This window comes from Notothenia rossii, assembly GCF_949606895.1.
Source record: "Notothenia rossii genome assembly, chromosome: 5".
NCBI lineage: Eukaryota > Metazoa > Chordata > Actinopteri > Perciformes > Nototheniidae > Notothenia > Notothenia rossii.
This window is the reverse complement of record NC_136903.1, coordinates 86,044,870-86,069,807: the sequence shown is the minus strand read 5'-3', so window position 1 is coordinate 86,069,807 and position 24,938 is coordinate 86,044,870. Positions and strand designations below refer to the sequence as shown.

At 39.8% G+C, this 24,938-nt stretch overlaps 2 protein-coding genes across 2 annotated transcripts in view; one reads left to right on the top strand and one right to left on the bottom strand.

The window, feature by feature from the left end:
• Positions 1–14,259, bottom strand: part of gxylt2 (glucoside xylosyltransferase 2) — a 32,958-nt gene extending 18,699 nt beyond the window's left edge. The window contains exons 1-3 of the mRNA XM_079682645.1: positions 13,764–14,259; positions 2,226–2,424; positions 118–249 (exon numbers count right to left, since the gene is read on the bottom strand). Of these exons, the coding sequence (XP_079538771.1) occupies positions 118–249; positions 2,226–2,424; positions 13,764–14,239 (807 nt within the window). The 5' untranslated portion in view covers positions 14,240–14,259. The remainder of the gene's footprint in view (positions 1–117; positions 250–2,225; positions 2,425–13,763) is intronic.
• A 2,390-nt stretch (positions 14,260–16,649) lies between these two features.
• shq1 (SHQ1, H/ACA ribonucleoprotein assembly factor) overlaps positions 16,650–24,938 on the top strand; it is a 58,438-nt gene continuing 50,149 nt past the window's right edge. The window contains exons 1-7 of the mRNA XM_079681637.1: positions 16,650–16,800; positions 18,016–18,182; positions 19,461–19,525; positions 23,565–23,693; positions 23,772–23,935; positions 24,040–24,152; positions 24,230–24,324. Of these exons, the coding sequence (XP_079537763.1) occupies positions 18,040–18,182; positions 19,461–19,525; positions 23,565–23,693; positions 23,772–23,935; positions 24,040–24,152; positions 24,230–24,324 (709 nt within the window). The 5' untranslated portion in view covers positions 16,650–16,800; positions 18,016–18,039. The remainder of the gene's footprint in view (positions 16,801–18,015; positions 18,183–19,460; positions 19,526–23,564; positions 23,694–23,771; positions 23,936–24,039; positions 24,153–24,229; positions 24,325–24,938) is intronic.

Genomic DNA, 24,938 nt, shown 5'->3' with positions numbered 1-24,938 from the left:
ATAGCCATGCACTTGGAAGGACATTGCTGTTAAAGAAGAAATTAATTACATTTTTTCACTGGTTAATGACATTATGCATGACCAGGACATGAGAGGAGATAAGTGCTGCAGCCTTACGGGGAGGAAGAGTCTCTGAGCAGCGCAGGGCTTGAAGAGCTTCTTCCACTCGTCGGCGTTCCCCACGGAGAAGGTGATTGGGTAGATTCTGTACTGGAACTTGGAGGAGATGGAGTGGGGCCACTGATTCAGCTGGAAGCAAAGAAACACATACTTCATTTACAAGGTCTAACAAGGTCTTTGCATCAGGAGTTTATTGCTACGCTTATTAACAGGAACAAGAGAGAATGTCCTCCTGCTCCCTTCTGCTTTTTTCCAAGAAGTATGATTAGTGGGTGTTTATTTAGATTCTAGAGAAATACATTTTTGTTAGTTTTTCTAATGGAATTTTCCCGGAAGCCAATTATTGTTTACATGACAAAACTATAGGACTGTGATTTGACATTAAAGCTAGAAATGAAGTTCATGTCTTTTAAGAAACAATGGGATAAGTGTATTTAAGAAACATTTTGTAATGATCCTCCACTTAGACGTGTGTGTTTGTGTATCTATGCTAACTGGTTGTCATTTTTTAAACAGTATAATGTCTTGTTCTTCAACCGGTGGTCTGCGTACGTAAAGGGGGCCGCCATATCATTGTTAAATATATCTGAAAATACACATTACAATAAAATAATTCCAACATATTAGCAAAGGTTAATCCACCCGTTTTGTGAAAAATTGAAAAAGAAACATGCACATTGATGATAGTTAGAAAGTTATCCATACACCCTTGTACAATCACATCAATTAGCTTACCTATGCTAAATCACAACTTATTACATGGCTTAGTTGAATACTCGATTCTGATTGGTCAATTCAGAACACGTTGTTAATCCAGAACAGACAGACCGCTGTCAAGGATTTATTGACCGCTGTTAAGGACGCTCACATCTGCACAAAGAAGTCCGTTCGATTTAACTGTATACAGTTTGGCTGAAAAGCAAACTGCATGCAACCTTCATGCTGATCTGCCTGTCGGGTGTTCTTTTACCCATAATGACCGCCTCGCTGCACATTATCCCTCACATAGCACCTATACATAACGAGAAACTAGCTACCTACAGCTACACATTATAGCTGTCAGACAACTTTATCCTGCTAGTTATGTTATAAGATGTTTTTCTATTCTCTTTATCCTGCTTCCTGAGCTTCTTCTTCACTTTCTCGTATGCTGTCTAACTTCAACTTCTCAAAAGGCACTTAATACAGAGGAAGTGTCTAATGGACTCCTTAAGGTAAAGAGATTGAGAAAGAGCCATTATAAACAATCACTATTCTGAAAGCCTCTCCCTCTCTTCTCACACACTTAATCAACATGAGATGTCTCGTAAAGACGTCCATTTAAAACAATGAAGTCAAGTCTCGTGGTGCTGCGTTCAACACACGCAGCCGCCAGCTGTTGTTTGATTAAGAAGCCACAGTCTAAACAAGGGGAAGGCACCCTTTTAAACTGCACAATGTTATCTGACCTGTTCTAAGTCCCTCTATAATCATCAGTTTGACAGTTTGGCCCTGGAAAGAGTGAGAGCGCTGCAAGCATTCGGAGACTTTGTGCTGACGAGGATGAGAAATCAAAGGAGATTATGGACGACCTTTTTAACTCCCTCAACACGCATAGACGCTGGAAGTAAGCTTCTTCTTGCATGCTTGCCCTTGTATCTATGTCTCGACTAGAAGAAGTCCCCGTTTCAACGTGGAGAATTTTAACACATGGCAATAATTCACCATACACATACAGTAATGGCAAGTTCACAGGTTTAGAGTTTGAGGTCGATTAGTAGACGTGATGTTAATAGACTGTTAGTTACTCTATCAGTGGAACTAATCAAAATCATGCCAGGCACCTCCGTAAAGGTGACTTTGAAGTGGTAGTGAGAAAAAGCAGTGAGTGTCTTGGTGATATATATTACTCCCCGCCTTGAGATAAAAGGGTTATACGTCTGAAGAGAGGCAGAGCTAAAAATGCTCTGAACTCAATATCATCTATTACAAAGAGAGCGGGGGTTGTTTAACACACACTGGATTAAATCAGAAGTCAGAAGACTCACTTATAGTTTGATATTGTGCCTTTTTTAGTAAAAACCTGAGATATGCATTTGGGCGTCAGGCCCCTGGAGGGTTCTTACCCTTTTTTCAAACTGCGGGGCCAAAGGGTCCTCGGCAAAAATGTGAAACATGATCCTCTTGAGGCTGAACAGGAGGGCTGATTTGACCATGGTGAGGGTCTCGTCCAGACGATTCCCACAGGCCACCACGGCCAGGTGCATCACGTCCTTCTCCCGTTTTCGCTTCGTCAAAGGTCGGCCAACGATGTTCCGCGGTTTACTGAAACAAAAGACAGAAGTGTTAACAGTCTGGCAGAAGATAAAAATGGAACAAATGATGAACGACAATGTTTTTCTGGAGCTAAATGGGCCAAGGCCATGTGTGGGGAGAGTGGAGGGGGTTTGGATCTGCTGACAATCACTGATTAAACGAGGCTCGTTTCCCCTCACTCGCCGTATGTAAATTGGCCTTCATGCTGCAGTGCTTGTGAAGAGCAATTTGTATTCTCCAAGAGATTCACTGAACCATACTTGAGTCTCAACATGGATTCAAAGTAAACGAACTGAAACAGAAACTGTTATTCATTTCTACAAGGCTTGACCAACATGGAATTTTGATGGTTCATACATTTGTGATTTATAAGCCAGCCAATTATATCAAAATATAGTAACCAATAAGAGAATCCTCATCCTACTACACATTCAAGCACAGTATTAAAAAGTGGCTCATTGAAAACCAACAGTGTCAGCACTGATGTGTGGGTGTAGGTGTGTTATTTATTTATTTATTATCATGACTTGCTCTTATCTGTTATCAGTGATGTCATCTATTGTAAATATGTACAATGGTATAACAATGTTGTGGTATTTTTATTATTGCTTTTAGGATGTCTATCACCATCTGGCAAAGGGACTATCGATGAAAACTAGCCTTTTGGCTAATTCGAGTACTTTTACTTGTTTTTAATATGTTGATTAATGTACTCTGTCCCTTGTTTTAAATAAATCAATTCAACTTGCACAAACATGCCCATAACCATTTACTGACTGAAAACTTATCTCTTTCGACTCCACTTCGAGCGATAGAATTACTAACAAAGCACTTATAAACTAATAAAGGACTGGCTTATCTAAAGCCAGTTGAGTAGCACTTGAATTGTTTGGCTCTATGAAACCTGATGTACTTATATGATTCTGTTTTCTTCAAGTTTGTATCTCCCTGGTCGAATGCACTTATTGTAAGTTGCTTTGGATATAAGCGTCAGCTACATGTAATGTCATATACAAAATCCCCAAAAGGATACAGCATTTAGCACTACCCCATTTCATTTGAAAAGCCTATTCAACAGCTCTTGAACACTTGAAACCTTCTGTGTAAGAATGGTAGTAATTAACCTCTTGCTCCTTCAAATTCCCTTTTGCTACAACATGTTTTCCACAGTGTAGAAACATAGCCTTTATCTGCTTCAGTGCAGCAATATCCTGCTTGTAATAAACATTCAAAAGCAAGACACCCTTTTTTCAGGATGCATAAATCCATCAAAAGAAAATGGACGTGTTGTGCAGTGCTTTTACACATTTCTATGTAATCCAGCCGGACACAATTCAGAGACAGCATGACAAATAAACTGCAAGGTGTTCAGACAAAGCTTGGCTTCAAAACACAAAATGATAGAGACAGTGTGGTGGGTCTAAAAGAGTTCTGCTTTGTTGACAGTTCTGCTGTTTAAGTGGCCGTGTCAGACCTGGGGGGTATACTACGAAGCAGGATTTTCGCTTAGCCGGCCAACTTTAGGGAAAACACCGGTTTTACGGTCCTACGAAGCTGGTTCCCTTTTTAGCAGGCTAGATCTCCATGGTAACTTGTGCTGAGCGGCTAACCTGCCCCGGAGCAGGTTAGGTTGCAGGCTAAGAGATCAACTCAGTGAAAGCACTGCCTGCTGACCAATCAGAGCTCAGTGAGCGGAGTTTAAAGCGATCAAGTCACATTACAGGAGGAGAAAGGAAATACAGAGAAACCGCCGTTGCAGGAAAGACGGCCGGCAAAAATCAACTGACTGAACGTGAACATTAATAGAATATCACCTCCCATCTTCAGAGCAATCTGACTATTATAACATTAGTGTTAAGAAAGCTTACTTAAATATCTGCCACAACATAAGTAACCAGATCAGAGTAACATTAAGTACAGTCCGCGGCATCACATCATAATGTATCATATATTTCCTTATCTGAGTCAGCTGAGCCGTATCTGGTCGTGCAACACTTACAGTGTCACATACTGTATGCAGAAGTATTATTTTAAGCAACACATTAAGTTGACGAAACACTTGAGTCAAGTGTAATTAAAGTCAGATCCACTCGTGTCTTAGACGGGGCAGTGATATCATAAACCTGTTAATGTAAGCATTCAAACACTTGTTCTGTTGCCAGCTGTATTCACGTTGCAGGTGCAGCGATGTGGCTTTTATCCTGGATAAAGTGTTTAAGTCATGAATGTTTAAAGTTTAACGTCCTCATATTTGTCTAATATTATAGTTGACTTTTCATTCAGGAAGTATGACGCTGCGCTGTCAGTACGCTTCTCCATGTTTGTGATTGGTCGAATGCTCCAGATACCACCCCTTTCATGTGAACGCGCACCTAACTAGATAGGACACGGCCGGCTTGAGCGATCCATTTGATAACCCGTGTCGTGGTACCGTTTAGCGAGAGCACGTGTGTTTTGGATTAGGCCAACCGGCTAACTCAAACATATCCAGGTTAGGTTGAACCAGCTTCGTAGTACAGGCCTCTGACCTTTACCTCACCTACCTCTATTAAGCTTACAATTGATAAAAAAAGATGCTACATTGGCTGTAAGTAGAAATGATGTATGTTTCCATCATGTCTTTTCAGACGAGTGAAACCAGGCATGTGAAACTAGATAGAACATTCTGAACTTTTGACCTATGCGCATTACGGATTTTAGATGGTGCAATAAAAGCGTAAAAGTTCCAGCCACAATTCTGAGAAGGCGCTCGTGGTTTTTGACACCTTGAGAGCGGCTACAGCGGGTATGAAGAGAATGAAGCACAGGATGCAGGCGACCTACTCAAAGGGTCGAATCAACTTCCTGGGCCAGCGAATCGTAGAGACAAGCTGTCCTTATTGTCTCAGTTAATAAATGAAGTCTCTGTTAATGAATTAAAGTATAAAGTTTGCATATTTGAAATTAAATGTTCAAAGAAAAAGACTTGATTCTAAACATGACATTGACAATGTGTTCTGCTTTCATGAAAAATGTTCATATGTTAAAATTGCATATTATTACTATAAGTCTTTATTTGTTTTATTTTAAATTTACATTTTTAATTGTTCATTAAGTTAAAGTTGAACATATGTGACCTCCTTCTCCCTCAAAGATAGAAAAGGGGAAACCACCTGACACAGAGAGGGAGGAGGGAAGAGACTATAAAAGATGATGTGTGAAGAGAAAGGGGGGCTTTTGAGGCTTGAGAGCTTGAGAGCTTGGGGGAAGCTTGATTCCGGACCCTGGGCCCTGGTCCTGGGCCCTGGTCCTTCAGATGGCTTTAGGACATTTGACTTGTGAACCTGTTGTTTTTGTATTTTGACCTTGTATCTTTGTTATTTTTTAGGATTATTTTAATCCTCCATTTTTGTTAAAACCTTAATAAAAACCGGTTTGTACTTTGTACTTTTCGACCCAACTCCTGGTCTCTCTCGTGGTCTCTGAAGGTATCTGCTCGGTCTTAGAGTGAGGTAAGAACACCCTTCCCTGGAAAAGACTGACATTAGTTGATCATTTGGATTTGAAATTGAATAGAAACCCTGTTTAAGTCAAACCATAGTTTCACATTGGTCACTGTGGTTGATGTGGTTTTGATTGATGTTGAAATATGATATAAGCTCTGCTGATGTGGTAACATCACTGGTGCTGTGACATTAATGTTTGACTCTGGCTGTGTTTGATATTACATTTGCATTGTTTTGATTGGTATAACTGGGGATCAAAATTGGGGGTTAGGGATTGTGGGTCCTGAAGCTGCTCTAATTACCAAGGGGTCTCCCAACGACACAGGGTTTTCCCTCCAGGGGCAGCTTTGATACTGCTCTCGGGTTCTACCAGCCCACCAACACCTACTACACAATACACTCCGCTTTGCTATCCTAGCGGTCGGAGATCCGAGGCTGGAGTGCCTAAAATAGGGATACGACGGGCAGTTTGGTGTTAGAGGCCACGCTGTAAACGCCCCCCTAAGCAGATTACGTTGATCTTGCGTGTAGATTCTAGGGGGTTTTAGTCCTAAAAAGATTGGACGGCCGTTCACAGCCTTATCAGCACCGGAGTTCGGTATCGGAGACGGCCTAGATATTAACATTGGTTGTATCGAAGTTAGATTCCTTTTCAGCTTAACCACTAAAACATATCCAGGGTCTGTATTGAGCTACATAATCACACATGTTGCTTTTAGATAAATTAATGAATGCAAAACCACCATTTTACATTTACTAGTTTTGGGCATATTGACAAATGTAGCTCCCAATCACAGGAGCAAGGTATTACATTTGTAAAATAGCCTAATTGACATTACATAATTATAAAATGAGTGCATTGATAAGAGCTTTGTAGTTAATATAAGTTGTTCTAAACAGTTAGTGACATTTAAAAGATAATAATACATTCTTAAACATTAGATACCGTAGCCAAAGAAAATTAACTCATAAAACTAGCTAAATAAAGGTTGCTAACGTTAGCTAGCCACGGGTACATACATACACTACCAAGTAAGCAGTAGCTGTAAACCCCAAAGTGTATTGAGCTGAGCAAGGATGCATTTTTTTGCTTATAAAATAAACTTGTTTGTAAGAAAATAATTAATTTCTGTATTTGTTAAAAAGGGAACAAAGTCTTAATTTAAATTCAGTTTGTATAAAGAATCAGAACAGAAACTGGGAGTAGAATGAGGTCAGGTTAAGAGCTTTCTGTTAACAACCCACAGAATGCAAATACATTGTACAAAATTATTTAAATACCCAAAATGCATTGTGTCGATCCAGTCAGAGCAGTGATTGAGCAATATCATGTCTGCATATTGAGAACAAAGTACAACTGTTAAAAAACAGTTGGGATCAATTACATCTAGTCTAAAAAAACAGCGGCATATTTCCGCTCTGCTCAACTGTCAACTTTTTACTGTTTGACTGCAATGGACATGGAAATGTAAGAAACACAGAAATACATTTGGACTTTGTGAGAATCCAGAGAGAAGAAACAAGTGAAGCACTCAACAAAATAGCAGACGATCACATTCATCTTCCTGTCAGATCAGACAAAGAGACAAGGTGAAAGGTGAGGATTTGTTTGTATCCAAGACAAAGTGCCTTCACGTATTGTTCAACACTTCCTCAACACACTACCACACACACACACACACCGCTCATTTTCATCTGTAAGTTCCCACTACACTTTGTTCTTCCATGCTCAAAGGCACGGAGGTTCTTTATCAGATGTAAGAAAGTGCTTGCTCTGCAGAGCTCGTACTGCTGTGGTGTTAAAACAAACTCAGAGTATCTCCCACTACACTCGTACCATGCAGGAGCCTGAAGCTGAGACCAACATCATTTATTTTTCCTCTACATGCACACACAGCACGGAGCTGGTTGTAATAAAACCATGTGCAACATATGTTGTCATAGCCTTGGGGAGAGAAGACCGGCAAACAAAAACAAAACAAAGAACCCTTTCTTTCAGCGTGCAGCGTTATTCGGGAGAACAGTGCAAGGTAAATGGTTTTATGTCTAAAGACGGCATATTTCAAAAAGCCATTGATCTCCTCTGTGCCTGGAGGAAGCAACCATAACACGGATGGGAAGAGAGAAGAGTCAAATTTGACAGGTGGGTTGCACGGTTGTCTCTGAGCGTGACACTTCGTTTTCTGCATGGCTGAGGGACAATGATGAACCGCAGATTAGGATGAATGAGAAGGTGCTGAGGAATCTGTCTGTACCGCTTCAAAGGCCGACGCTCTGTCAAGGTTGTTGAACACACATTCCTATTTTTACCGCAGGAAAGGCAATCCATATCTCCTACACGGGCGTAATTACGCTGCACTTAGTCATGCAAAATAAAAGCCATTGAAATTATTATTGCGTTAAATTAGATGGATAAAACCAAAACAAAAATGGCTTTGTTTTTAGAAAGCATGGGCTGCACACATCATGTTTTGTGTCGTGGCACTGTTCCCCACATCTGGAAGCAGTCTGAGAAGCACAGCAGAGGTACAAAAGAGTTGAATTCATTACCGGCTGCAGAGTGAGCACATGAAGAGCGTTGAGCCTACAAAGCAGCACAGCCAACCCTTTTAAATCATGTAAAGACAGAAAGACGCAGCACTTTTGAAGATTATGTCAAAGAAAAATGTACATTTAGAGCGAAGAACCAGAATACAAACTACACCAAAGAGCACCTCAAAGGCATTGAATCAATTGGCACATAACTGGGTAATTTGACAGACTTGTATCCAACATGTTCACTTTGGTTTGAAACAGCGAGGGTGAAGGACACTACACTGAACAGGACCTTCCTCTACAGGGGAGTAGAACCGCTTGCAGCTCATTTGGTACCTCTCAAAACAGGTACGAAATGTTTAAGCACATGACAAGGAAACCTAAAGATGCTTCTTCACACAGCTCCAATGGATTTACAGCTGGCACTTTATTCAAGATGTGGCAAAGCAGAGGAAATTCACCATTTGGTTAAGGACCTGTGGTTTCTTGAACCCAATATCACCGGGTTATTCTAAGCACAAGCTAAACATGTTTAATAAGGTGCGAGTCCCACTGGGAAATCTTGGGTAGTGACGCAGTCGCTCACCATGGTAGCCACTGGATGTAAAGCTCTAGAGCAGGGGTGTCAAACTCAAGGCCCGGGGGCTAAATGCGGCCCGCGACTTCATTTTCTGTGGCCCCATAAGAGCTTGCAAAAAATATTATATGTTTATTATAGGGTTACATTCTACTTCAGAAGCACGTTGCCCATAAACTACATGTCCCACAATGCATCTGAAATTTGCCTTTTTTCTCAGAATTTGTCTTTTTTTCTTCAAAATATGCCTTTTTTCTTAGAATTTGACTTTTTCTCAGATTTAGATTTTTTTTCTTCAAAATGTTACTTTTTTTCCCTCAAAATGTTTTTTTTTTCCTTCAGAATCTGGCTTTTCTTTTTAAATAATTTTGTGACATTCTCACTGGAGAGACTTGCAATTATTTGCCCCAGACTTCTGCTTTCAGACGTAGTTAATTATGAAGTACCCTATCCGATAATAATCCAATGCAGAGGCTATAATGTAATATAATACATTATTTTATATATATTAAATATTTTTATATATACATTTATATAGTCTTAAAGTTACAACCGGCCCTTTGAGTGCAACCATAATACGAAATGTGGCCCGTGATGAAATTGAGTTTGACAACCCTGCTCTAGAGAGTGTCTTAGTAATGACAACATGTGGAAAACTGGTGATTTAATTAAGCTTTTTCACTGCATGGTACATTGCAGCTACATTCAACTCACTGTTTTTTGGTTTTCTATAAACTAAATGCTTGTAATTGTACTTTTTCTAGGTACTACTTTGTTGAGGTTCCAAGATAGCCAAGACGATACTAGAATGCTGAGTTCAAATACTGCCCACTGATTGGTCGGAGAGAGTATAGGAAATTGCGCAACATGGGACATCCTGACAAACTCTGCAAAGCTACCATCAATAGCGGCCGCAAGCTTCAATTCACTTTACTTATAAAAATGGCAGCCAGTAAAACTACTTTTGACACTGTTCGCTCCACCGTGCAATTGATAAAGTGCAGATGTTCTGTTTGACTGCCAATGAAAGGATTTCCACAGATTTAGGTTGAAGGTGATGCGCAGCAGTTTCAGTCCTACCTACAGTGAGGCGGTACTATTCGATGTGGAAACCAAAATAGAAAAGAGCATCTGATATTACATTTGAGTTGAAGCTAGCCGAGCTGAACCATGCATAAAGAAGAAGATTTGTATACATGCTTCTTATATACGTAAGTACATACAAATACACAGTTATGTTTTTGTGCACACAAAGGGAGCCAACAAAGTAATGTGTGCCATTGTGGGGACATTTTGCATAAATACATCTGTATGGGCAGAGTGTTCATCGCATTGGATTTCCAGCACACCCACCACATTTGGACTGACTAACCTTGAATACTACTCTGTCTGTCTGGTGCGTGTAGTGGAATGTGTCAATATAAATCAATGACTAAATCAATAGTTTTAAGTATTTGCTGGATCATTACCCATCATTAAAAAAAGTAATCTTCAAGGAAAGCTTTTTCACTTTCTAAGCCTTGACTTTTACCCACGTACCAGGACACCTTCTCTATGACTCATTCAGTAGTACATTAAAAGTGAGTTAGCCAGAGTAACAGACAGGTTTCACTTCCCCTCAAGAGTTTCACACAAGCACCCCCTCCAACCACTTTCAGCTACACAGCCAAGCAGTGAGATTTCAAAACCCTCCTTGCAGAGAGAGTGTTCAATCATGCAAGATGACATTTTTATAGCTATGCATAATGCCACAGTGAGAGAGTGACTTCCTCACTGCCAGGAGAGCTGCTGAACGATATTTGAAGTGACAGGGCAAGGGATTTGTTTCAACGCAAGGTATCAACACCCATCTAATCCTGTAGATGCAGGCCTTAATTCAATGCAACAAAGCAGATATGTGTAGGTAACATCTGTATTATTCTGAATTTAAAACATACTCTGACAGTAATAAAGAGATGAGCGAGGTAATGCTTACAGGAGGGCTCTGTTGTCGGGATTACACGTCACACGTTTTGATGTTTAGTGCTGCAACCCAAAAAAAAAATCTTTTTTAAATTAGATGTGCCATGGCTGACTCAAAAGCTTTGACAATAGTATACAACATCCAAATCAGGTTTGGAAAGCTCATTAAATAGAGAAAAGTAATTGCATCGCACATAAAATCATGGGCATCAACATCGATTTATTTAGTTTACTTCAGATAGAAAGCGTTGTTTGTTTGGTGCAAGTTCAAAGTTCTACGAGGTACGGAAACGGAGCACAGGATAACTAAAGACCGACAGAAGAACTTGTCACATTCAATTCCCTTGCCTCCTTTATTTTTACTTAATTCTGGCACCCGACCTGTTATTTACCCAGCATTAACTTTGACCACCCGACAGTGATAGCAACTGAGATACAACTAGGCAAGCAAAATGTTGAAAAAGTGAAGCGTTTGGAATAATGGAAAGAATTGCAAAGATGAACCCCTAAAAAGTGCCAGATATGTGAAAGGGAAAATGGCGTAGTACAAATGTACTTATTGTGCAAATAACAAGAAAAATTTATCAGCTTAGCTGTATAGGTTTGAGGCAAGTATGACAACGTGGGTTGTTGTCACCCCCTTGTCGAAGTTTAACAATTGTATCCCTAATATATATTGTTTTTTTTCAATCGATTATTGTATAAAATATAAAAGTAGAGAAAAATTCCTCTCAAAATGTTCCATATCCTAATGTGAATCCTTAAAATCATGGTTTTGTTTAATCAAAAGCCCAAAACCCAAAGATATTTAAGTTAAAACAACACAAAAACAGCCAAATCTGCCATTTATTACTCTGCAACCAGCAAGAGGTTTGTATTTTGGTGTAGATTAACTGTTTGTCATTTCAATGATTGATGACTCAACTAAAGTGGTTTGCCTCAAATCCTCATCTGCAACCCCAACACACACAGCTTCCGGTAAATGTAATGTGTCTGTGGGGACAGATGGAGCATTCCCTATTCTTTCTATTTTTGGCCACAGGAAGAAGTGTGATGTGTCAAGACTAGAGGAAATGATATGATTAGGAAAAACAGGGATGTTTGTCTACTGAGCATGCTGCACAGGAAATCTGTTTACATATGAACAGCAAAGGGCAAAGATACACACCGTCTGATCTCATCCCTCATTCGACCAAAGCTTGCACGAGTGTTAGAAAACTACACCCTGTTTTTCAAATTCCTCTGGCTTTTATACTTCCAATCAAACAACCATTAATCAAATAGAAGTACGTTTTTTTTAGGCTTTGCCCAGAGATGCTTACTCTGTTTCCACTAATCGCAGCAGTCGCTCTTGAACGCTTTCCAATCCCGGTTGTGTGTTGTGGGTTTTTCACGGCCACCGGTGACCCCTTCCACCCCATCTCTCTTATCAGTGCTGAGCACACATGGAGGAGTGTGGCTTCGGGGAGGACGTAAAAGGTCCTTTTGTCATTGCAACGCCTTGATGGCTTTTATCTCCACTGTTCCGCACCTCGAGTCTGGCTTTGAAGCTGAATACATATTATTAGTGGAGCGGGGTATCTGCACACAACGTCGACTTGTGGCTATTATGGCATAGCTGGCGTTCAGCCCAGGGAGGATACGTCAAGGGATGTGTGAGGCTGAAATTAGAAAGCTGGAAGACATGATAAAATGCTCACATCCTTGAACAGAAATAGCAACCCTGCCTTTTGTCTTCTTTTGAAAGGCGGCAAAGAGATGGTGACTTAATAAGATCATCTGCCAGAGAAGAAGATCACACCTGACAAGCGTTGCACTCCCACATAGATTGTTTTGGCAGGCTTTGACAGTCAACAGGATTGGTTTCCGTTTTCTGTCATATCCACTAATATCTTACCACAGTTTCAGTGCAATTAATAAAACAGGCCACCCAAAAACGTATGTGCTTATTTGTATTCTTTATTAATTGCAGCTTATGTCTGTCAAGGTGACCTTTACCCCCTTAAAGTAAGGCTGTAAGGGCAATTAGAACAAAATCACGATATTTTTGGACCAAATGCCGTGCTATCATAACGATATTGTAGGGTTGACCTTTGGTAATTTCAGAAAAAATATTTTAAAAAATAAAAAATCTGAGCAATATGGATAGAATGACTGATATATTAAGAAAATTATAACATTTGACTGTCAATCAGGCTTTAAAACAAGAAGAGACAACACTTCTAGATATCCCAAATCCTCTTTTCACAATATCTATGTTATTTCGATATGCCCAACCCTACTTTGAAGCCTCAAAGGATTGAATATAAATACTAAAATTCTAAAAAATTCTAAAAAACAAGGGTCAAATGATCCAAATATAGAGGTCATGTTATAATTCATCATTCTTCTGTGCTATTATCTCCTCTAAACACTGCCAATATTTCCACCTAATCACATTAGTCATGCTCTCTACTCACATTTCAGCCAGACATTAGATTGCAACAACGTGACTCACAGTGGAATAAATGAGCAAACATAATGGGACATTAAAGTCAGCCAAGCAGCGTTTATGCTCATGTTGAAAGTGTCCCTTTGACAGATCAGGCTTATTGTGAAGCCAGCAGCGTCCTTGAGCACAATGTAGGCTGCACGTCTGCCTCAAAGCATGATTTAACGCTGACTCTTAACTTCCTAACGACAGGAAAATATGAGATTCAGCAAAAACCGAGCAGTTAATTAAGCTTTTGTGTGTGCATAAATGGGATCAGGCGTTCAGAAATCGACAGAGGAGACAGAAACAAACTCACGTCTTTGCATTCACGCCTCTATTGATCGCTTTCCTCTCTTTGCGTCCCTGGAGAGGCTCTTCCACGGGGGATTTCTTTGCAAACTTCTCTGCAACATTGCGTCCAAAGTCAGAGTGCGATCGCCTTGAAGAGTTGCTTTCCTCCTCCTTTTTCTTCTCCTCTTGCTCTGCAACTTCTCTCAACAGCGGATCGTCCGCGGCGTTGCCCCCCAAAAAGTACAAAAGTAGGAAAACTCCGAAACACACGGTGATCACAACTACTTTGCAGTGGATCCGCATGGTGAGAGCGACTTGTTGCGGCTGGGTGAAGCAGACGGGGCTCCGCTCATGTCTGCGGGTGAGGGAGAGCAGCCCGAGTTGACATTTTGTTACCGCTCCCCGCTCGCATTTTCCGGCAGATGATGATGGAGAGCGGAGAGGAGCTTCTGCAAAACGTCCATGGAGGATTAGGCATTGGAGGCGGGGCGATTGAGCCATTACCGTAAAGATGGTAGCACTGTCGCACGTGCAATCACCATGGAGGAGTTGAATGGTCAATGCCACATACAGAAAAATATACGAAGGGCTGGGCCACTTAGTTAAATTATAAATTAGCAAAATGTAGGTAAATTAGGCTTGATACATGAATATGCTTTAAGAAAAAAACAGCCTACATCACAGCTCGCTAAAGGGTTTCATTTATCTTGTTGGCCTCTGAGTGATTATAATAAGGGGGAAATATAAAGGGCATTTTTCAAGTTTGTTATGTAAATAAGTTATTGGGCTTTTTTGTGTCAACTAAGATTTGTTAGAAAATGTTATCAACATGAATTGACTCAATTTATTTTTAAAAGTGGGCTTATTAGCACATGAATACTACTGTGTAATATATTTGTACATATTTAAGAAGTACAATATAGGAAAAGCACAAGTTTCATTTGTGGGCCATATCATTATTCTTTTTTAATTTGCTGAGGGCCGATTCAAAACACCCCCGGTTTATGATGTTCTTAATGTACTAATGTACATTTGTTCATGCATATATGTTAACATCTTAAAAACACTAGTGATTTATTGACCTTAATTATTGCCAGACAGCATTGATTGACACTATACTTATGCATTTGCTATTTGTTTGAGACCCAGAGTTATGATTATTTAATTAACCACAGGCAAGCAAACTATAAAATACACAAAGGCAAAATTAGCAAATACATAATGTGTGGTTAGATGATGGGCCCCTTGCATGGGCGTCACTTTGTTAGAAAAATTGGTGGGGACACTTTCTCCAGATATAACATCAGCATAGCAGAAGACAGAAGATGTCTCTCCCCTGGGTGTTGAACCTGGAGCACCTGCATGAAAAACCAATGCATAGACCTCTGGACCAAAGCCATTGTGTTTTAAATATCATGAACTCCCAACTATAGGTTTTGCTGTGTGATTTTGAGTGAATTTGAAGCTTTATGGACACAACGAGCAGCCAGATATTGAAGACAGAACATGGCATAAGTAACAAATAAATACAGGAATAAATACAGCAATAAATATGTTAGAATAGAGGGTTTTCTTTAATGGAAAAAAAAAAACCCTGAAGTTTGGTTAAGTTATAAAAATACTGGGGCTTAATTTTATTGTTTCTAAAGGGCATATTAAAGAAACCTGACTCCTGATGCCCTGGTAGCCTTGAGTTGTTCTGAACAGATGTAAAACATTTGACTGTCACGTGACGTCCTGTGATGAGTTTCAACAAATGTTTTTACAATATCTCCTCTGACAAGTCCTCTTATAACCCTAACCAATAATATAAGTAGAAGCCCAGCTGGTAAAATTATACCGTAACATGTCAAGGACTCTTTGGCTCAAAGGGTAAGTGGGTTGCTAAGAGTCAGAAGGTTGGTGGTTGATTCCCAGTAGGGGAAAGTGCATTTTGGAGAGACATGTTTTAAACAAATGTACAGATTTAGTTTGCTTCTTTTGCAGTTAACTTAAGATGTTGTAACGGGAGTAAACGGAGGTCATATCTTATGGAACTAACAAGGCTGTGGTAATTTTGGTGTAACAATTGGAAATTAAAGTCAGTGTGAAAGCAACGGAGGCTTAAGTCCAGTTTATTGTAATTAAATGTTCAGGACACCCTGGTCCAGATGTGCTTATAGCCTTGGACGGTTAATCCTTGTGATGACAAATGTTCTTTATCAATATCTTGTTGTCCCCTTGTAACCCTAATTCTAACCCTAATATACGTAGAAACCGGTCCTGCAAAATATGTACTGAAACATCTCTGGGTGTTTGGCTCGATGGGTAAATGGATGTCTATGAGTCAGAAGGTTGGTAGTTCAAGACCCAGCATGGCAAAGTGTGAGACATGATGCGATATAGAAAGCAAGATGATGTGATAATGTGTAAACTGGGGCTAAGAAGGTCTTTTGCTTTGTGCCAAAAAGTCAGGCAGGTGTACAGCTGGGGAGATGAAGGGATGTGACAAAAACGTAATAAATAATAATAATTTAAATAATAAAAAATATTTTACTAATACGAAAAGAAGTGATACAAATAATAATTAAATACATTACTTTATTTAAAAAAAATCTGTATGGCGATAACGCATCATAAAAAATAAAAAAAGTTGCTTAAAGAATATTCAAAAAAATTAAGCAAATGCAATAAAAAAGATATTATTAACGTAGTAAAACCACCAGGGGAAGTGTTAGGAGATGTATGTAGTGATTTTCTTTTTTTCTCATGTAAACTATGCATTCTGGTTCAACATTCAAACAACACTGCCCATTGTTTACTTTTTCTTGACCTCCAAGATTCAACATCCAAGTTCTTTATTATCATAGCACAATAATTACAAGGAAAAAGCCTAAAACTCATGATGGTTTTTTCCACCTCCTTGAGTAACTTAAAATCCATGGACCTCAGATTTGGGACACAAAAAGCTTTTTTTCAGAATTGTTTTTACTGCCAGTTTGCACTTCACATTACGGTAAAACATGGGCGCTGCATCCATGAGCTGCCAGTGAAGCTTGTTAAGATAACTCTGTATTTCTCTGGTGAGTGGTTACTCTTTTATAGGCTATCTTTATATGTCCCGTGTTTTAGTGACAGTCTTTGAGGTGATTCATACTGTCCATTCCCACTGCAAGCATTGGCATAAAAGCAGTGTTAGATAGATAGTGGGTATCTGTCAGCTAGCAATGCTGCTGTGCTATGTTAGCCGAAACACGAGGAGACTAATCATGTGTTTACAGTATGAAAACGAAACTACCGTTAGAAACCTATGCACTCAGGGTTACATAAAGATTTTCGGAAGATATCGCTAACTTAAAGACAAACACTTTAATCGCCTTTGATTGTTAAAGTTTAATGTTGAATTCGGCATGCATGTTGGGCAATAAAAACTATATTTTAGACAACATTTTGACATTGGCGACTTTTCATGCATGTGACGTCCCTAACTTTCTTCTCTGAAATGACGTCAGCGCCATAGGATTTCATCTTGTAAATTAACCATTAATTTTAGCATATACCTTTTAAAAAAATGCTTCCAGGTAGATTTGAGTCATGCCGAATATAAATATAGACCATAATACATATTACAAAGGGTTTAATGTTGTTTTGAAAGATACACAAGACTGTCAACAAGCAAGGTTTATTAAAAAGTGTAGTTTTTGTAATGCAGTTTGGGATGCCATCTTTATTAACAAGAGATGAGGGACATTTTACATTCTGTTCTTGTTTATCTTATTATATTTTAGATGCTTATAGAATCCTGCATTTACCAGGTCACTTTTATAACATTTAGCTTATTGTATTTCATTTAGTTCACTTCTTCTGCATGACTTGCACATTGGCTTGCAACAAAATCGTGCACTACTTTATTTCTACTCTGTTTCTTCTTGCACCATATTTATAGTTTTATGTCTTATATATATTTATGTTGCATCGTTTAAGGAGCATGGGAGTTAAGATTTTCATTGCCATAACCACACTGCATTATGACAATACAACCTTTTAATCTTGAACATTTTACAAGCTAAAAAAAGTCATAGTAAAGATACTTTTAGGAAGTAGGAAACAAGCTATGTTTACAGTTCTCTCTCTAGTGTGGCACACACGTGGGCTGCTGCTTGTGGAGACATGATCAACTACAACAACATGTAACAGAGTCAACCACAAGGTGGCATGCTAAAGTCAGCTGCTGTGCAATGCAATCCTATACATTGTAACTGGACATTGAGATTGTTTTCCTGTCATTGTTTCTACAGGTCTGTGTTACACCAGCAATCACAATGATAACTCCTGCGTTTGACCTGAGCCAAGATCCAGAGTACCTGATCCTCTGCATCCGAGTTCCCTACACCAGAACATCAGAGTTTGACTTGTTCATTGATGGCACAGATTTCAAGTTCTACGCCAAGCCCTACTTTCTCAGGTGAGATCCAACACAGATAAACTGATATATACCTGTGTATTTCTGTTGAAAAGGAACCTAGTTTGGATGAGGGTTTATAAAATGAGGTCATTTAGCTGCATTTTGGAGATTCAAAATGTGCAGACATGGATAATGACACACTGACAAGTCAAAATAGTACTATTGTATCTACATATAAAATCAAATCACTCAATGTAATAGTACAGCCAGTAAAAAGCACCAACATTGTTTTACAAAACGTGTGAGCTGGAGTATAATAACATCTTTATTATACATGAATAAATCCAATAAATAATAACACTTTCTTATACAAATGTGTCAAGGAAATCCCAATTATTCCTTATTGGGACTATATGTCAGAATATTTTTAGAATATGGTGTTTTTAGCTCGAAATCTTTTTTTCAATAATACTTTGGGTTTCTTGACTGTCAGAAAACATTTCAGCACCACTTAAAAAAACTATTTGTGAAACTTTCTTAATACACAAACTTTCAAAACGTGTATTGTTTAAAATGTATTTAGAGTAACCTAAAATAAGGGGTATGAGAATGCTATTTTGCAAGTTCCCAAAAATTCAATTCAATGTTTTATTCTTAATTTTTGGAGGTCTTGGTAAGTTGGTATGAACTAAACACGTCATTGGTCTGAATATCAATAATAATAATAATAATAATACATTACATTTATAAAGCGCTTTTCCTGGTGCTCAAAGCGCTTACAAGCAAGTAAACCAAAATAACAACAAAAGTAGAAAGTGCTAAGCTAGGAGGAATAAGGGCAAGGGGTTAGTTGATTAGGAATTGAAGGCAAGAGTGAAAAGGTGAGTTTTGAGGGATTGTTTGAATGATGTGAGAGTGATGGCGGATCTGACGTGGCTGGGGAGGGAGTTCCAGAGTGTGGGGGAGGCTGCTGCGAAGGCCCTGTCCCCCCAGGTCCGGAGCTTTGTCCTGATGGGCTGCCGGAGGTTAGCTTCAGCAGACCTGAGACGACGGGTGGGGGTGTGTCGTTGGATGAGGTCACAGAGGTAGGGGGGGGGGCAAGGTTGTTCAAGGCTTTGAAAGTGAAAAGTAATATTTTAAAGTCAATGCGGTGTTTGATGGGGAGCCAGTGGAGGTCATGGAGGATAGGGGTGATGTGGTCGGAGCGTCGGGTGGAGGTGAGCAAGCGGGCAGCTGAGTTTTGGACGTATTGAAGTTTAATAGACAATAGACAGGATAGAACAAATGGTGTGGATGTCGTTGTTATAAGTGATCAGTAACCATGTGATTTTTTTTCAGATTATCTCTTCCTGGGCAAGTAGTGGAGGATGGGAGAGAAAAGGCCAAATTTGACATTGATAAAGGTAAGTCACATTATAAAATGATGTAATGGTGAACAGGTGTGTCTTGTCATCTCAGTTGTATGGGGATGTTATATAACAAATTGCATTGAGAGCTTTTACATTAAGCAAAGAAATGAAGCATACATGCAAGTTACTGGGATCCATATTCATTTCCTACACTCGACCTATCTCTTTCCTATTCAAGGAAATATCATTCAATTAGTTTCTGTAAAGTTTAAAACTATCATATGATGACGGCAAGAGAAAGCAATAATTAAAAGCTCTAATGTAGGACCTGACATGTTATTTTCCTTTTATTTATTGGGTGTTATTTTGTTATGTTTCTAATTTCCAACCACTTTAAACCTGAGGCCTATACTACGAAGCAGGATTTTCGCTTAGCGAGCTCGCTTCAGGGTAAATTCAGGGTTTCCGGTCCTACGACGCTGGTTCACTTCTTAGCGGGCTAGATCTCCATGGTAACTTATGCTGAACGACTAACCGGCTCCGGAGCAGGTTAGGTTCCAGGATAAGAGATCAACTCAGTGAAAGCACCGCCTGCTGATGAATCAGAGCCCCGTGTGCGGAGTTTAAAGCGATCAAGTCATATTACAGGATAGAGGAAATACAGAAAAACAGCTGTTGCAGGAAAGACGGCCGGCAAAAATCAACTGACTGAACGTGAAAATGAATAGAATATCACCTCCCATCTTCAGAGCAATCTATTATAACATTAGCGTTAAGAAAGCTTACTTAAATATCTGCCACAACATAAGTAACCGGATCAGAGTAACATTAAGTACAGTCCGCGGCATATCACATCATAATGTATCATATATTTCCTTATCTGAGTCAGCTGAGCCGTATCTGGCCGTAATTAAAGTCAGATCCACTCGTGTCTTAGACAGGCAGTGATATCATAAACCTGTTAATGTACGCATTCAAACACGTTTTCTTTTACCAGCTGTATTTACCTTGCAGGTGCAGCTATGTGGCTTTTATCCTGGATAAAGTGTTTAAGTCATGGATGTTTAAAGTTTAACTACTTCCTATGTCTAATATTATAGTTTACTTTTCATTCAGGAAGCATGACGCTGCGCTGTCAGTACGCTTCTCCATGTTTGTGATTGGTCAAATGTTGCTAGCCCCGCCCCTTTCATGTGAACGCGCACTCAGCCGGACAGAGAAACCCTGGCTTGACTTACCGAGTTGATGACCAGCGTCGTAGGACCGCTTAGCGATAGCGCGTTTGTTTTGGATTAGGTAAACCGGGTAACTCAAACATATCCAGGGTCTGCTGAACTGGACTCGTAGTACAGGCCTCTGTTTCCTCCAATGTTACTTGCTTTGCTTAAGGGAAAACTGTTTTATTTGTATCTTCTTCTCTAAGTTGTTTTAAAAATCTCAACAAATTGAAGGTTCTTTTCCCAGTCAAGTGTAAGATCAACATTGATTTTAAAACAGATAATCTTTTACCAGAAGTACCTGCGGGTTCTAGAGGCTATAGGGTAAAAGAAAATCTGATAAATAGCTAAGCCCAAGACCTATAAGAGCTTTAAAAACAATTACAAGTGTTAAAATCAATATTGAAGCTCACAGGTAGTCAATGCATAGACTTCAAAATCGAGCTCTCTTTCTGGTTCTTGTTAAAACTGGCAATATTACTTTTAAGGACACCAGAAAGTAGAGCATTACAATAATCAGTGAAATCATGTATTAATGTCTCTCTGGCTTTTGGGAGAAACGGGCAGACTAAATAATCTTGTTACACCCCTAATACATACTTGATAACATTTCTACCATAATCCTTGCATTTGGAAACCTTCCCCACTGTTGACCGCTCCCACATGAACAAAAGCTCTAACTGAAACATGGCTTTAGCTGCAGACAGGAATTCATCCCCGGGGAGTCTTTTGTTTGATCTTCAGTCAATCAGCCTGGGAGAATGAACCCACTCATCATGTCATCATCACATTTAAAGCACCACAGTAATGTCACAGTGATTAAAGCCTGCAGACTGCCTCTAACCACTCTCCACAGTGACACGGAGCACTCTTATATTCCTTTAAATATAACAACGATCAAACGAAATGCTGTCTGTCACTGTTCTGTCTTTTCTCTCAAACATAATCAGCCGTAATGAAGTTGTCTTTATGGGGACATCCGCCTTATGGACTCTGACACCTCGTCGGCCGTCTGTCAGCGCGGCCTCTGTGTGTCTAACTAAGCCCGGAACATCTGCTAATGAAGCTGCGCTAATGAGCGTCCTTGTTTAGACTTATAATGAGCAATCATTAAGATCCCCTCTCCGTTCAGCAAGGCCCGCAACTCCAGCAATTAGTGGGCTCCCATCGTAAAGCACATCTAAGCTCTAACACTTGGGTGCATTGCATTTTTACGAGGTCCTTAGGCGGCCCTCAGAATTTCTCTGTGGTGCAGCCAAATGAGTCTCAATCATCCAGCCTGCTACATTTTTCATAGTGAAGACGCTGCTTGATTTTGAAGTGTTGCACAGGTGGTCAGGCTGCGGGTATCGAGATGCTCTCCTTCAAATTAGAATGAATGGCTTTACAAAGAGAGATCAATCACACTTTCGTATACAAATCAGTAGTCTTTGATGACTGACTTCCTTGTGTGTTGTGTTTCTCTTCTCACACATGTTGGGAGTCACCCTGTCATTGTCACTGTATATTGGATGTCAGTCCATTAAGAACACTTCAGTTCATCAAGAACACTTACTAATTTCTTTCTCAACTTAGTATACATCAGTGGCGAAACGTGTCTATCACAACTGGACCCCCCCCCCGGCATTATAATGTCCGTCTTTACACTGAATTGTCGTCTTCAAAAGGGGTACTCACAACAATTCCGCAACAACTTCATCTTCACCTGTTGCACTTGTCCTTTCAACGTTAAAAACAATAAAACGGCCTTCTAGAGTACCCTGGAACCGAGGGAAACTCTGAAAGAACACGCCCATTGGCTACAAATCAATATATGATTGGTTGATCAAACTGTCAGTCCAAACGTACGCTCTCATTCAGTGCAACGGCCAGGGCCTTCTATCAAGGATGTAGAATACCTTGTTGAAGGATATTCTACCCAGAGACCCAGAACAAGATCTGATTGGTTGCTTTCTTTTCTAACACAAAACCACTGAAATGCGTCGTGCATGGTCCGAGAAGGACAAACAAATCAGGATACAGATACCATTCTCATTTATTCATTTTATATACATTTTATTTATATAATTAAATGGATTTTTTGTTTGTTTTATCTGAGTGTTCCAGGGTATTCTCTGAATACCTTGAAGGCCCTGACGGTTCGCCACTGGTATACATAATAGTCACATATGGTTATAATTAAAGGATAACCATACCTACAAAGTAATCATGCGGATATCAGTTTCTCACCTCATGTTACCTTGATTTGTTCAAGAGAAAGCTTTCTTCCACATGACATCCAAAACCTGGGAAATCTGAATGAGTTGGGGTCAGATTGACCAAAAGCAACACTCTATCAAAACATCCATTTACTGACTTTCTGACATTATAATACAAGTCTCATATATCCAGTTGTATGCTCACTACTTCCAAAACGCATGCATTTTCAGAAAAAAACATATCTATTTATTAATTTAATCAAAACAGTACTCGCGCACGGTACAGTAGTGGACTTGCTCAAGTGTTAGATTGTTAGTAATCATGCAAAAATGTGAAGAAAAGCTTTTTTTTCTTAATTTTCTATCAAAATAAACCGAATATCTTTTTTTTTTTGTGACAAACAATACATTTAACATTTAAAATCAACTTAGACATTGAGAAAACGGCATAAACATTTCTATCTATTTCTTTGACTGTATATTGACCAAACGTGTTGATGAATCTAGAAAATAGTAGTTAGTTAACCCTAACAAACAAAAAAGAATAATCATCGAATTTGGTTTATTTACTTTTCGTTTGATTAATTGTATGGGTAAACAAGAGGCTTACAAGTTGTGTGGAGGAAAGAATAGATCTGTAATGGTTTAAAAAAACATGCCTCGCTTATTTTGCTGCAGGTCTGTTCACCGTCTGGGTCCCTAAGGAAACGACTGGAGAACACTTTGAAGGACTTCAGATGCTGACCAGCCTCCTCGCTCCGAAAGGCGCCCGCTCAGCAAAACCACTGATAGAGGACGTGAGCACAGGTTAGTCACGTCCACACATCAGATAATTTCAATGAACAAGGAACCTAAACCTAACCATGACTTCTTACCATGTCAAAGGATGCAGTGAAGGCGCTGGAGATGCTGATGAGGATGAAGATGAGGAAGAGTTTGACTGGCAGGTGGAGCAGGAGGAGTACAAGGAGAGCTCTGTGGAGGAGCTGGGGGCGCTGCAGAAATATGGCTTCGGCAATCAGAGGTCTGGAGTGTTTGCGCGATTACAGGTGAGCTTAAACCCTTCTGTCTCTTCTGAATGTGATTGATCAGAATCATGCAATCCAAATGAGGATGACATGCAAAGGGTTAATGTGTGGGGATTACCTGACAGGAGGAACTGACCGACGTGATTGATGTGAAGAACCCAGAAGGGGCGACGGCAGCAGAGAGGAGGCGCGGGCGGCTGGAAGTTGAGGCGTCTGATTTTTCTCCTGACCATTACCTGTGAGTTTATGAGAATACAAACCATGGACACTCTAAAAGTCTAAAGTCTCAAAGTTAACGTCTTTGTATGATTTCAGGGCTGATTTGTTTGAGGATGAGGAGATAAAAAGGCTGCTGAAGTTTAGTCCATGGTGGGCAAAGCTGAGTCCTACAGAGCAGCAGGAGGAGGCTGGTGAGTTCAGATTAACCCTTTTTTAATATACCGTCATTTTCGGACTATAAGCCGCGCCTTTTTTCCCATTTTTCGACGCTGCGGCTTATATAACGGTGCGGCTAATCTATGGATTTGTACAGCTAACGGCCACTAGGGGACCTCCTAAATCTATGGATTTGACAGGTTACAGTCCACCACCTTTAACTCTATGGGCTCTATGGCCGGTCCGCGCCCCCCACCTTTAGGAGGAAAAGCTGGAGGCCGGAAAAGAGTGAGACAGGTAGCGCGCAAAAGTAAAAGTGGAACCGAGAGTGGTACGAGAGACAGAACGAGAGCAAGACAGACAGACATTACGAGAGCGAGACAGTTTGTCCTCGTACCACTGGTTGAAAACCACTGCTGTAGATCACTGCCGGTACGTGCGCTGGGAGCGCACCGTTTAAGTTTGAAAGTTGAAAAGTGTGTGTGTCTGAAACGCTATGTGATACAGTACAGTTTACACAGCACAGTACATGTTCTGTAGCTACTATTGCACTAAATGCTAACACTTGAATACGTTATGCAAATATGCAACTTGTTTGTTGAAATGTTAATAGATGGGAGCTTCCTCAAACAGCCATCTCTTTCCCGAC